The sequence below is a fragment of the Leiobunum rupestre genome, chromosome 10, assembly GCF_980474605.1.
Source record: "Leiobunum rupestre chromosome 10, qqLeiRupe1.1.hap1, whole genome shotgun sequence".
In the NCBI taxonomy this organism is placed as follows: Eukaryota; Metazoa; Arthropoda; class Arachnida; order Opiliones; family Sclerosomatidae; genus Leiobunum; species Leiobunum rupestre.
The window spans coordinates 48,368,407-48,381,641 of NC_143393.1; the positions used below are offsets into that span (position 1 = coordinate 48,368,407).

The window sequence follows — 13,235 nt, forward strand, 5'->3', positions numbered from 1 at the left end:
CAAAATCCTATTTAAGACTACAAAAAATTTAAAAATCATAGAGCTCCATGGAGGTGGTGTTCTCCTTACTCAAATCGGGGAAAAAGTTGTTCAGAAGTGAGCACACCAATACGATTTTATCAGCTACATCGCACACAGAGAGAGGAATAGCGCCATCAAATATGTGAAATGTTTTAATGCGCCTGATAGCTCGCTCCACATGCACCCGAACCTTGGCAATGTTATCGGTTTTCAATACGTCTGCGGCTGGCATTTGTGGAGCTTTACTTTAACGAAAGAACGGAGGAATATTTAGTTACTCCTTCAGGCATGATGTCATCTATCTCGAAGCCTTTGTCTGATATAACGTCATCTCCTCGTTCCATGAGATCAAGTACTTTCGAGTCTTACACGATGTACTTATCGGAAGTGGCACCGCCATAAAGTTTTGAAACAAAAGTGATTGCCACACCAAGAGAAATGCCTATTAGGCACTTGTACGTGTTATAGTTCTTATCTGAAGAGAAGGTCGCTCGTTGTGCAGATATTGATGATGGTTTCTCGACCTTAAATTCGGTGCAGTCCAGAATTAATCTCGTATTAGGATATGCGTGAAAGGATAGAGGACAAGCAAGGTCAGTGGCAGCTTTTGAGGGAAATGTGCAAAGCAACTGCAACTCGTAATATAATAAATGTATCCAAGTTGTACTTATATGGGAAATCGAGGCTTCCGATAGTGAAAAGACTCTGGAAAGTTCCTTCAGTGGCATTCCTAGTCTTAAGCGTAATAAAATTAAGAAAAATTCGTCCTCCGGAGTAAGTTGTCGTTTGCATCCTCTTTTGACATTCTTCGTTGTGTAATTTTCTTTAGTTTTTTGGCCATTCCAGTATTGCATTACCGATGCTTTTTTATTTAAGTATTGCAGTAATCCCTCAAAGGTGTTGTAGTCTGGCAATCCCGTGTAAAATGTGCAGTTCTCTTGGCTTTTCTTAATAATGTCAACATTTAATAATCTCTCTTTCCGCTCCTTAGCTTTGAATTTCCAGTTTTCTTTATCTTCAGTTAAGTGGTTAATCTCCATATTTTTCTGTTTGAGCTCTAATTTTAGTTTCGATATTTTATCTTCTAAATCGGAAATTTGTTTTGCCATACGTGTAGTTTTTCACACCAATGTTCTCGGTTAGTCATGTCTAGTTGGTTGAGACTCGGGGAAGTCTGCCCTTCTACTTTATCAGTCACCTATAAAATTGAACGGTATGAGATAAAATACTGAATAGTATTAAATATAATAAGCTTAAAAGCCCACTCTAAAAATGCAAGTATTCTTAACCTTAATAAGTTAGAAAGAAAATACTTACACTGACAGTGGTAGTCGCGGTAGCGTTTAAACGTGTATTCCCGCTACTAGTCAGTAAAAAGCTCGGTGTTTCTTCTTCACTAATATTTATAGAGGAGATATCCATGACCACATTCAGCTGTAAATCGTTTTCCTGATTTAAGATTAGTAATTATTATGAATGTCATATTTAACATTTCAACCAGTTGGGATACATACATATATTGCAGTACTGTTTAAATTATGCAGTTCATCAACTGATATGTTAATTGTAGCTTGTTCCTCGGAAACTGTACTCGCACTTATAACTTGTAGATTGTTATTTGATCTTTCACTATTAGAAAGACTAATTATTTGGATTAACGCTGAGCTTGTTGTTTCCGGCTGATCAATACATTCGTGTTCCCGTGTAGTACCCTTCTAAATGATAAAAGTTATTTAAAACCACTATAAACTAAAATACTAACAGACCAAAAAATCAACTTACATTACATGCAAATATAGTTGGCACAACTTAATTTTCACATTCTATACGTTTCAAAACAGTGAAAGGCCTGAAGTCAGCCTTGGTAAAATGATCTGAACATAACTTGCTGTACTTTGTTACTATCAAATTAACACTACTTTCCCTTTTGATTGCACTAATCCAAATCTTTTTTAATTTTGGATCTTTTGGAAATCTATGCCAAGATAAACCGATATTTTTCATAGAACGATTTTTACACGAAGGAAAGAAACACGAGTAACCTCCAGGAGCGGCCATTATCTTAATAAGCCTTAGTCGAAAAATGTAAACAAACCCCTGCAGTTAACTTCCTACCAATACCACTTTAATACTATTAGCTTTCAACCGATCACGGAAGATGGCGCTGCAATCAATACTGAAGTCGTGAATTCTGTCGACAAATACGTGTTACCAGGAGACATGACTAGGAGTTGACAGCGGTTGCCGCGGTGAATGGACCCCGGCGTCGTGAACATAAAAACCCGTTTTTCCCAAAAATTCCCGCTTTCTACCCACCCCTCGAATTTTCTCTCTGGCGTTTTCTTATTTTCTCGGCCGTCGCGTAGATACTATATTATCCACATTGCGCCCTCTGGGAGAAAAAAAACCCTTCTGGCGGGCTCACGCTGAGGCGGCTCTACAACCCAGTCAGAACTGGTTTTTTCTTCAGCGGTAGTTCCCACAATCCTCGCTAGAGAGCGTCACTAAAATATTTCATCTCGGGTCTGTCTCCGAGACTAGAGATACCACGGTTTGGGGGGTAAAAGTTTGAGAAGGGAAAGACACGTTTTTCGTTAACAGCGCGTTGGGAAAAGCGCCCGGCTGTGAACTCCTAGTCATGTCTCCTGGTGTTACTAGATGTCAGATCTAACATTTCTCTTGATGCTTCAAAATGTGAAAAATTTTCTTTTATCACTTGACTCTTGAGTAATGCACCATTGATAGTAGTTTCGGTTACAAGCAAATTTGTTTTAAATTTTGTTGACTTTATTCGCGACCGAAATGAGTCTAGATGGCGTAACGGCACTAGCTTCTTCGAGCAAAATTTATATTAAAATGCGAGTATCATTATTTATAAAGTCAAATTTACGAATAGCGTCTGCTTAACCGCTACCTATCTGGGTTTCAATGGCGAACCAAAGGGGGCGTAGCGATAGTTCTTAGCAAAGATAATATAGACTACGTACCCTAGATTGGAAATGCGGCGAGATTCCTACGGGCTCCAGTCTAATCACGCGATTCCCTAGTTGCGGGGGGGGGCAATGTAATAGCGTGGGGGTAAAAAGTCTGAAAAATTCAGTTCGGTTCAGTTTTAAATCTCGTATCCGCGGTCGGTGCTGACTGCTGGCAGTCTAAACAAAAAAAATCGGGACTGGAGGACAAGGCCCGAGCCCCGAGGGTTCGAGCAAGTTTGATTTGAAGCGTAAATTTCCTTTATTTTACTGATTGGATTTCAAAGGTATTTGTTTTAAGTTACATTTACCAGATATAATATTAAACTAAGGTTTATTTTATTTTACCAAGGTGTAAACTAAATATGGGAAAATCTTGCCTATTCAAGAGTTGTAAGAACTATAACAAATTCTCTTTAATCATAAGTTGGGTTAAATTGAAATTGTAGCGAAGTTTATTAATACGTTGGTGCCTTAAATTGTAAATATGGACAAGTAATGGAATGCTTCATTTGTCATCATTTTTATTGGATTTGCCTTAATTAGAGATCGGCGTTTGAATAAGAAATTATCTAATTATTTATTTTTATTCATAACCGCAAATTATCGAAAAATATACGAAAAAACCGATTATTTTTGTTTATTCGTATAAAATGTTCATAAAAAAACAGTTAACCAAACCTTTATGGTTAATCGATATTTGGCCGGTTAATTTATTCGTCCCGCCGACCTCTAGCCTTAATTTTTTTCTGAGCAAAGCTGTTTAAAAAAGAATAAAAATATAGAAAAACATTTGAAATTAAGCATTTAAAACTTATTTTTACAAAAGATAAATCAGGAGATTCAATCTCTTCATTGGGCAAAGATATTAATTTTGAAGCGTTTTTTAAAGTCTACCCCTGAAATTATATTTAAAACAAACAATTTATGACTACATCGATGATAATGAAAATTGTAATACTAAGCATTCGGCTTTTTAGATTTGGGTTGTTTCTTTTGACAATAAGCGTGATCCCTTTTTAGCCCGAGGTACGAACGAGGTCCAGTTACCGAAGCAGACGAACCCGCTGAAACTTTTCAGACTAAACTTCCACCCCCACCTCTCCCACTAGGGAATCGCATGAGACAACGCATTTCGCGTACGTTTCTACCCCTGTTTTTAGTCTCGAATTGACGGCTTTTAAAATTCATTTTGCGCGTGAAAAATACCTCTACATGTTATGGTCAAAAAAGAACCCAAAGAAGGCTGTTACAGTGTGCCCAAGACATGTACCTGTAGTGTCACGCGCTAAAACGTCATTTCAAAATCCGTCACGTTGCAAATCGTCAATTACCTCACACAATTTCTCACTCTTTTTAGCTAATTTTAACCGTCTGCTTCATTTAAAAAATCGTCGCACATTTAATCAGTCCGGCACTCGTGCTATATTTGACGAACCATGAACCGGTATTATATCATGTTACTTATTATTATAATAATAATCAATAATGAATCATATTATTGTTGATTATTGTAGATATCCCGTAATTTTAGTAATTCTTCGGCACAAAAGTTTTTTTTGAAAGTCGTTATCAAGTAATGACATTGTCAGCTCGGAAAGAAGTTTAATAACATTATCTGTAGCTTGTAAAGCTTGTTTTCCACTAGCGCGCGTCATAATGTTATTTTCTTTACGCGCGTAAAAACGTTTGAACGTTTCAAAGCTGAGAAACGCATCGTTGCGCGCGCCAGTGGAAAACAAGCTTTAGAAAATTTTAATAGCTAAAAATTCATCAATAAACAGTAAGAATTCGGCAAGCCGCAATGGTATAAGAGGAAGTTTTGGTTATATCATTGTATCAGGCTAAAATAATGTTGAAATTTTAAACTTCTAGGTGTAGTTGATTTCGTGATTGCAAACACATCGTCCTGAGTTGGATTTAACGTTAACAAAAAGCCTTATCACACTGAAATACGTTATCACACATGGAAATTTCAATAAATTTATCCTTTTTTATTAAATTTCAAAGCTTTATAACTTTTGAAATTATTCAGTTTTAGTGAAACATTTTTTTTTATAAATGACAAAATTACGTCTGAAATAATAAAATAGTAATGTGAATTTCATCTTATATCTTACTTTGTTTGGCAATAGGTATGTAAATTATTTTCCCGGGTGACTAAAGGTACTTTTTCCCCATCAAACATATCACTAAGCAGCTACTTTTCAGCATATAGGGCACTCTGAATGTTTATTACTTTTCATTTAAATTGGGCTTATTCGGAAATGTTTTGGATTAGGACCCTTTTTTGTTCTAAAAAATATTATCTTTAATTGGCTTTATTTTCTGATTCGCTCAAAGGTTCAGTTCTTCAAATGCTTTCAGATTCCTATCTTTAAGTTTTGAACTCTCCTTCAGAGCCGTTGCTACTGAAGTAGTGTTCTTCAGTGAATCCAAACTTTTCGCTTTTTCGTTGGTGTTAAACCAATCACTAATCCAATTATTTCATTGCACCCAGAGCGAACTTCGGTGTCGGTACACTCGCTTTTGGATGGTTTTCTAATGGATTTAAAGTGTAGCTCTAATTCATAGAAGTTATCAACTTGTTAAATATCAGATTATTTCGTGGTTTGCTGGTTTTATTTTTTGAAGCAACGTAGTGCACATGCTTGCAAATAATAGCGTGAATTAAGTATTCTGGACAGGAGCAAGTGTTATGATAAATACAAATTTTGCATGGCTGGCATACAAGGAGACATTTGCAAGAAATATTTGAACTTTTCTCAACGATGTATTCTGCGAATTTTTGATGTTTCAGACACTACTTTGTAGCAGTCCTCATTGAGTTTTACTATCTGGGATTTAAGGTTAAAACTTTGATGATAGCGTTGTTTTATAGATGCAAATTTGGAGGTGTTTTTCAATTTTTCCAACACGCAGAAGTACGTGGACACTTCCGTCGATTCGTTTTACTTTCCGTCCTCTTAAATAAACATGCTTTAAGACTTTAGGTAAACTTCAGAGTTAATTCATGTTTGATCGAGAACTTTATCAGTAGATATTCCTTGGGTAAAATGTCTGACTAAAAGAGCTCTTTCATGTTAAGATAGTGTGAAACATTTCAGCTCATATTCATGCTGATAATGAGTCAAAAATATTTTGCTGTACATTGGCTATCAGTTTCTTTCAATACAATTTTTGCAGTACACGTACCGGTATTTTTTTTGAATCCTTGTGACTTTAAGGCTCTTTTACGCAGCTGCAATTCTGTAAAAAGGTCACTACATGAACATTCATAATAAAGTGTGTTCGAATGTTGACATTTTTAGTGCGACGACACGCGTAGTAGGACCTGGTTTCCTTTTCAATATTTTCCAATTCTTAAATTCTATTGAAAAATGTAACGATGAATTTATAGTAAATTAGGTTTGTGTTCTGAAAGCTCGGTCTTACCATTCTTATCTGAAAATAATTTAGTTTTCGTTTTAAAAGTTGGATAATTATGGTTACTATTAAGTAGATATGCATGTAGATCTGCTATCGATCTCATAACACTTTCGAGTCTTTTAAAGCATTGTGCAATAAGTGTTTGCCCCTTAATTTGCGGCTGAAAGATTTCTACAAGAAAACACGCTAATCTTGATTTCGCTGTTTCGGAAAATATGCTTCAACTTATTTAGACTAGAAATATCATTTGAAAAAACTAAATTGCTTAATTTGTTATTGCTACACAATAAACGAATGCAGTCGTGCATTGGAGTGTTTAATGAATACTTATCTTTATGTTCCTGTGTACCTCTTTCTCCTAGACAGCTCGCGAGAATTAACCTGATTTTTCCTTGTTAATGACGAACCCGGTACTCGGGAAGGTTCTGCCAGCGCCCCCCCCCCCCCTTTATATCAAAATAGGAGAAGCTACGCCTACACTCCCTATACTCAAGTAAGCCAGCACATAATTTATAACCAATACACTAATGTGCAAATATAATAAAATCGACCCGCTACACGACACAAACATTTGTGCGAGGGTTTTAACTATTTGCCCCTCCTAAAAAAATGTTCTACCTCGAAGACGTGCCTACGGCCCTGGGGTGAAATGTTTCTCTAACATTTTGTGTCGTTTTTCAACAATGTGAACAATCATAAATCACAAAATAATTTAATTAAAGTAAATAATGCAATTTGAAAAGGATGCAAACCTTAAGTTTGTTAACTTTATCACCAAGCTCGACGAGACACCATAAATATCTTAACTGTACAAAACACTTAACTGAAACGAGACAGCCAATAAAAAGTGAAATAAATTACACGAAAATGTAGAAAAGTTCATAATTAAAAGGGGGCAAAAAAACTAAACACTAACAAATTTCTAGTAATAATAAAATTTACGAAAAACTCGGACCAATAGGTCTTCGAGAATAAAATGAAAACGCGAAACTCGGACCAAATAGTCAAAGACAAATGAAAATGGAATTAAAATAGCCAGAATTTCCAGCGACAGACCGGTTTCGACCTAGTTGGAGTTCATCATTTATTCAGTACCGCGCAGGGAATCCTTTTCGCGTAATTTAACTACATTATACAGGGTGTTTCAAAAAGTTATGCAAAAATTTAAGGAGTTGTAGGGGTGAGTTGAGAAGTATGCCTGTTTTTTCCCTACGATGAGTTAAGAGCGCCAGAGAGCTTCAAAGTGTGCCCTACTAGCCCCTGGAAGTAGGGTGCAACAAGCACAAAACCAACTGAACATTTCGTTCATGTTCCGTAAATCGAACAATACGTTTGTAACGAACCAGTCGCAGAGAAGTTTGAGTAAAAAATTAAGTAACGTACCCAGAATGTGCCTGTCTCACGTAATCGACGATGGACATTGGTAAAAGTCCGTGAGACGCGGATGTGCCGGTTCGGGTACCTATCCTGGTAGAGACGTTGAGCAGCCAAAGCATTGCCATCCGCTAGTCCATACACGAAATGAATATCCGCCAATTCTTCCGAAGTGAACTCCATTGTTGCAGTTTGAAAGTGGTTACCTCGATTTGTTTACAAAGTCCTTTTTCACCTATCACACGAACCCAAAGCTTAATGTTCGCATTTCCCTGCTGCTTCGTTTTGCGCTTGTTGCAGCCTACTTCCACACTTTGAAGCTCTCTGGCGCTCTTTTAACTCATCGTAGGAAAATGGGGGAAAAACAGGCATACTTCTCAACTCACCCACTACAACTCCTTAAAAATTTTGCATAACCTTTTGAAACACCTTGTATAATAGTCCATAGGTTGTTTTCATTAACAACAAAAAGTGAAACAGGGTGTGCGGTGTAGACTCTCGTTTTCTTACAGCCTATTTAGACACCGAAGCTCATTGTTTTAAAGCACACCGACAACTGAAACATGGCTAATGTTTTTCAAATATTTTCAAATGTTGCTTATAATTAATATTTAGATTATAAGTAAAAAACTCAAAACGTTTGAAATCTCAAAATCGAAAAGTCATAGCAAAACCCTACGGGAATTTCTCGAGCTAGTTATTTTCTGAAATTTGAGTGAAGCTGAACCACTCTCTCGCTCTCATGGGTCATGGACCAACTGGCTTCAGTCCCCGCCATTGACGGAAGCTAAGTTTCTGCATTCTAGTTACATTTGTTATTTCTGTGTAAAATTCTTAAATGAAGTGTAAACAGTAATAGCCGGATATTTCGCGAACGCTGCCGCCGCTAAAAAAAAAGGCGTACGCCAATCAGTGGGGTAGCTAAGAAACCCTAGCCCCCCCGCGAAACACTAGTCGGGTTTTTAGTCGGTATTATTTGATAGGATTTTAGGGGTCTCATTTGACCAAGCTTTCGTATTTTCCAGAAATTAGGTTACTTCAGACTTCTGAAGACATTGAAAAACTCATAGTATCTTTCTTTGATACGCTTTATCTATTTATTGTTTTGTAAATTCTATTTATAGGTTCTTTGCTGGATCTTGTTTTCTGGGCTGTTTTCGTACGTAAAAACCATGATAACTGTCATTCTTAGCGACATGGGTCATAGCGCTCTGTTCAACGTTGGTGTCATCACTCAAGGCGGAGGCTTCTTGGGAGCCATCCTTATGGTGGTTATCATTAACTATACTGACTTTTTTAATGACCAAATTTGTTTGGAGGTGCTTTCTTAATTTAATCTAACAGTAAATTAAAAATATAGACTTGAAATGTCTAAACAATATCGTGGTGGTCCTGGTGATTCCCGTACAAAGGACGCGACTGCCGCCATGCTACTCTAAGCTCGCCGTCGATTTGACATAAAGCCTTGGCTCGTTCACTTTCTGTGAAAAAGACCAGTTTTGTGATGAAAATGATGAATTGGAAAGAAGCTCGGTTTGAAAACAAATAGGCGCTTAAATAACACATCTTCAAGGAAATCGCCAATAAGTAATATTTCCGAGAGCCAGAACCCGCAAGGACGGTTTATATAGTGCTTGTTGAAATAATGGAAACTTTTCACCAGTAAACAAAACGCCCTGTTTTGGTTAAGTTTTATTATGTGCAAAAAGGAAAAACTTGTACAGCCTATTACAGGTTAAAAGGAAACACTTTTACAACCTATTACAGGTTAAAAGGAAACACTTTTACAGCCTATTACAGGTTAAAAGGAAACACTTTTACAGCCTATTACAGGTTAAAAGGAAACACTTTTACAGCCTATTACAGGTTAAAAGGAAACACTTTTACAGCCTATTACAGGTTAAAAGGGAACACTTTTACAGCCTATTACAGGTTAAAAGGAAACACTTTTACAGCCTATTACAGGTTAAAAGGAAACACTTTTACAGCCTATTACAGGTTAAAAGGAAACACTTTTACAGCCTATTACAGGTTAAAAGGAAACACTTTTACAGCCTATTACAGGTTAAAAGGAAACATTTTTACAGCCTATTACAGGTTAAAAGGAAACACTTTTACAGCCTAAAACCTTTTAAAAGTTTCCAATATTTCACAAGACATCCCAAGTTTGTTCACGCCAACGTTATATTATAATATGAAGTAGTAGCACTCCATAGCTTTAGCCATGGCCGCTATTTTGGTCGCTAATTTTTTAATTATTATCTTTTTTATATACGTTTTTATGAGATGAGACTATTAATTTAAATTTATTAATCAAATTTAATAGCCTAAAGTTCATGTTTAAATTTAAATTGAAAGGCCATAACGTTATTTCAAACTAGTCCAAGTCCATATCTTGAACTAATTAGCCTTTTCAGTTGTCATAGAGCCACGTAGCGGCCAATGCAAGAAGCAAAAAAACTGCTGGATTTTCGTCTGCTAAGCAAAAGATGAATCTCAAAGCGTCTGTTTAGCAGACGAAAATCCAGCAGTTTATGAGCCTCTCACATTGGCCGATATGTGGCTCTATGTAAACTGAAAAGGCTAATTATAGCAGGGACGTTTCAGTGCCACAGAATTTCTATAGCGAGCATTCATATTAAAGTAAACCGATAGGTTTACTGTTTATTCTTACCCTCGACTCTTGCCTTCTACAAGCCCCCCCCCCCCCGTTCTACAACGCAATCTGTTCCGGATCGCCTGGCTTTGGTCTATGCTGAAACCGTAAGCCCCGAAATTTCGACTGAGATCCTCTTCTAACACGCATTGCTTGTTATTTTTATATCTCTAAAACTATTTGTCTTAGGCGAAATCTAATACCACCACTGGATTCCTGACGTCGGAAACATGTGCCTTTGAAATGTTTCGATTTAATTGGGTTTTTATGAAGTGCTTAATCATTAGTTTAAGAAATTCGATTTTTTGGAGACGCTCTTCGCAAATACTCCCTTTCGACAAAAAATTGGGGGGGGGGGGGTAGAAAGGGTAAATCTAGCGCATGCACAGATCTACTTTTTGGATCTTTCGACGGAATTAGTCGTTTTTATACCATGATAAGTCTATGCGCGAGTAAGTAAGGTAAATAAATTTCAAACTTATTTTAACATATTTTAAGATGGTTTGCTGCAGTTTTGTTGCGTGTAATAGCAAGAGCGGAAATCCAAATATAAAATTCCATTGAATTCCGAAAGCCAGACTTAAGCTATGGGGTAAAAATATAAATAGAGTAAATTTCAACCCCACGGGGGAGACGGTCGATTCTCAGAGAAGGGAGAGAGGGAATACGAGACGGGAAAGGCGGTGGGGGCCGAGGCACAGCGGAGTGAATAAATACAAAAATTCCAAAATTCTTAGTAATTTTTTTGTAACGAGATGGCGTTGGGAGCCCAATAAATTAAAATGACAAGATAATGAATTCCAGGAATTTAAGTAATATAAATTATTTGGGCTATTTGGAACAATAGCCCCGCCACATGTTTTCCACATTTTAGTTGCACCTTACTAACGTACTTATTAAGGGGAACCTAATGGTGCAAAAATTATTAGCCATAATTAATTAATTTTAAAGAATAAAGATGTACGAACCGAACGGTTCGTTGCGTAGAATTCACTCCGCGGCGAAGAGGGACCGACTGAATAACGTGGAAACTGAATAACGTGCATCCGGATTAACGTGGAAACTGAATAACCTGGAAACTGAATAGCGTGGAAACTGAATAGCGTGGAAATTGAATAGCGTGGAAATTGAATAACGTGGAAACTGAATAACGTGGAAACTGAATAGCGTGGAAACTGAATAGCGTGGAAACTGAATAGCGTGGAAACTGAATAGCGTGGAAACTGAATAGCGTGGAAACTGAATAGCGTGGAAACTGAATAACGTGGAAACTGAATAACGTGTAAACTGAATATCGTGGAAAAGATTCCTTTTGGCGTTGCTAGAAGTCGCCACTAACTGAATTTTGAAGGCGTCGTTCTCCATATAAACAAGTTGGTCGAATCGTACCCATAATTTCACTCGCTGATATCTTTAGTGTAACATTAAATATTTATTCCTCTCTTTTCTCGGCTTTTTTAGAGGCTGTTATTTTCTAAGATGATGTTCGCGGTGGTGGTGATCACTTCACGCCGCTATTGACGGTTTTAAAACGTGCCGCGAAAGGGAAATATCTCATCAACGGTGTATAAAGAAATTTCAATTGATACTTCGTTAGATAGGTATTGATCAACTCTATATTATGGGTAATTCCATGAGAGATTGACTTGTTCACCCTACCAAATTTTGTGAAAACTTGTATTTCACTTGTCCTAACGTAGCCAAATTTGGAATTTTTGGAGCGTATCTCATGTCTGCAACTCTGTTTCTCAGAAACTACCCCCCCCCCCCTTATGCGGTTGACTTTCAAATAGTCGTAAGCCACTTCCGGTCACTAGCAGATAAAAACTTTAGTCGTGGATGGACGGGAACGGCTGCCGACAGAGAATTGCTGCCCTACGTATAACTTGTGTTTATTGGACTGTCTCGAGCGATGCGCTAAGGGTCCTTGCTGGTATACAAACGTTAGACCTGCTGGTGAGTCAGGAAGCTGCTGTATTCAGGTCCTTCTGTTTCAGAGAAGACAGCAAGATGGAGTTACAAGGTGGTAACTACCTCTACCCAGGTGACCCACGGGAGGACCACCCAGCGGTCAAGGGAATTATAAACATCAAAGAGCAACTACCAATAGGGTAGAGGTGTTTAATGACGGTTCGTTGTCCAGAAGGGGTGCCAGCGTGGCTTTTGTTGTGTAAAAGAACGGTGTAGAGGTCTATAACGTGGTCAGTTTCATTAATGAAAAGATAGATGCGTTTTATATGGAGTTCTTAGCAATACATGAAAGTATTTGCTGGTTAAGGACGCAAGGTCAACGTCCAGGTGATGTTGCAACGGTTTTTACGGATTGTATTTTTGCTATTAACGCAATAAGCAATCATAAAAACAATCATGGCTTATGCCATAAAATGCGTAAGATGTTGCAAAGGATGGTGACGCCAGTCACGTTTATTTGGATAAAGTCACACACTGGGTATGTAGGGAATGAGAGGGCTAACGGAGAGGGTCCGTGCAAACTGGCCGCCTCGGCGGATTGGTTAGCCTGCTGTGGGGCGGCGGGCCTTCATATGCGGGCACGGCGGTCCTGTTTCCCGGCCTTTTGGAACAACACCGGGATCTCCGGTGCCGGCTGTGCCGGGTTACTTGAACTGCTGTGTGCTCGTCGTTCCCCTTTAGGAGCTCTCTCCAAAGGGTTTGACTCCTTACCTGTGTAGGTAGGGTGTCGGCTGGAGTTGCTACAGCATCCATTCTTAATCCCACTGCTGTGTGCGAAGTGGGGATTGGTCCACCCATTGCTGCACCTTCTG

The 13,235-nt window shown here is 37.9% G+C and overlaps 1 protein-coding gene across 2 annotated transcripts in view; it reads left to right on the forward strand.

Annotated features, from left to right (window-relative positions):
- The window catches only part of LOC149926093 (solute carrier family 52, riboflavin transporter, member 3-A-like), a 38,859-nt gene extending 29,682 nt beyond the window's left edge, over positions 1-9,177 (forward strand). For both annotated transcript variants that reach the window (XM_090160255.1, XM_090160254.1), the window contains one exon: positions 8,921-9,177. In XM_090160255.1, the coding sequence (XP_090016381.1) occupies positions 8,921-9,127 (207 nt within the window). In that variant the 3' untranslated portion in view covers positions 9,128-9,177. The remainder of the gene's footprint in view (positions 1-8,920) is intronic.
- The last annotated feature ends 4,058 nt before the right edge of the window (positions 9,178-13,235 follow it).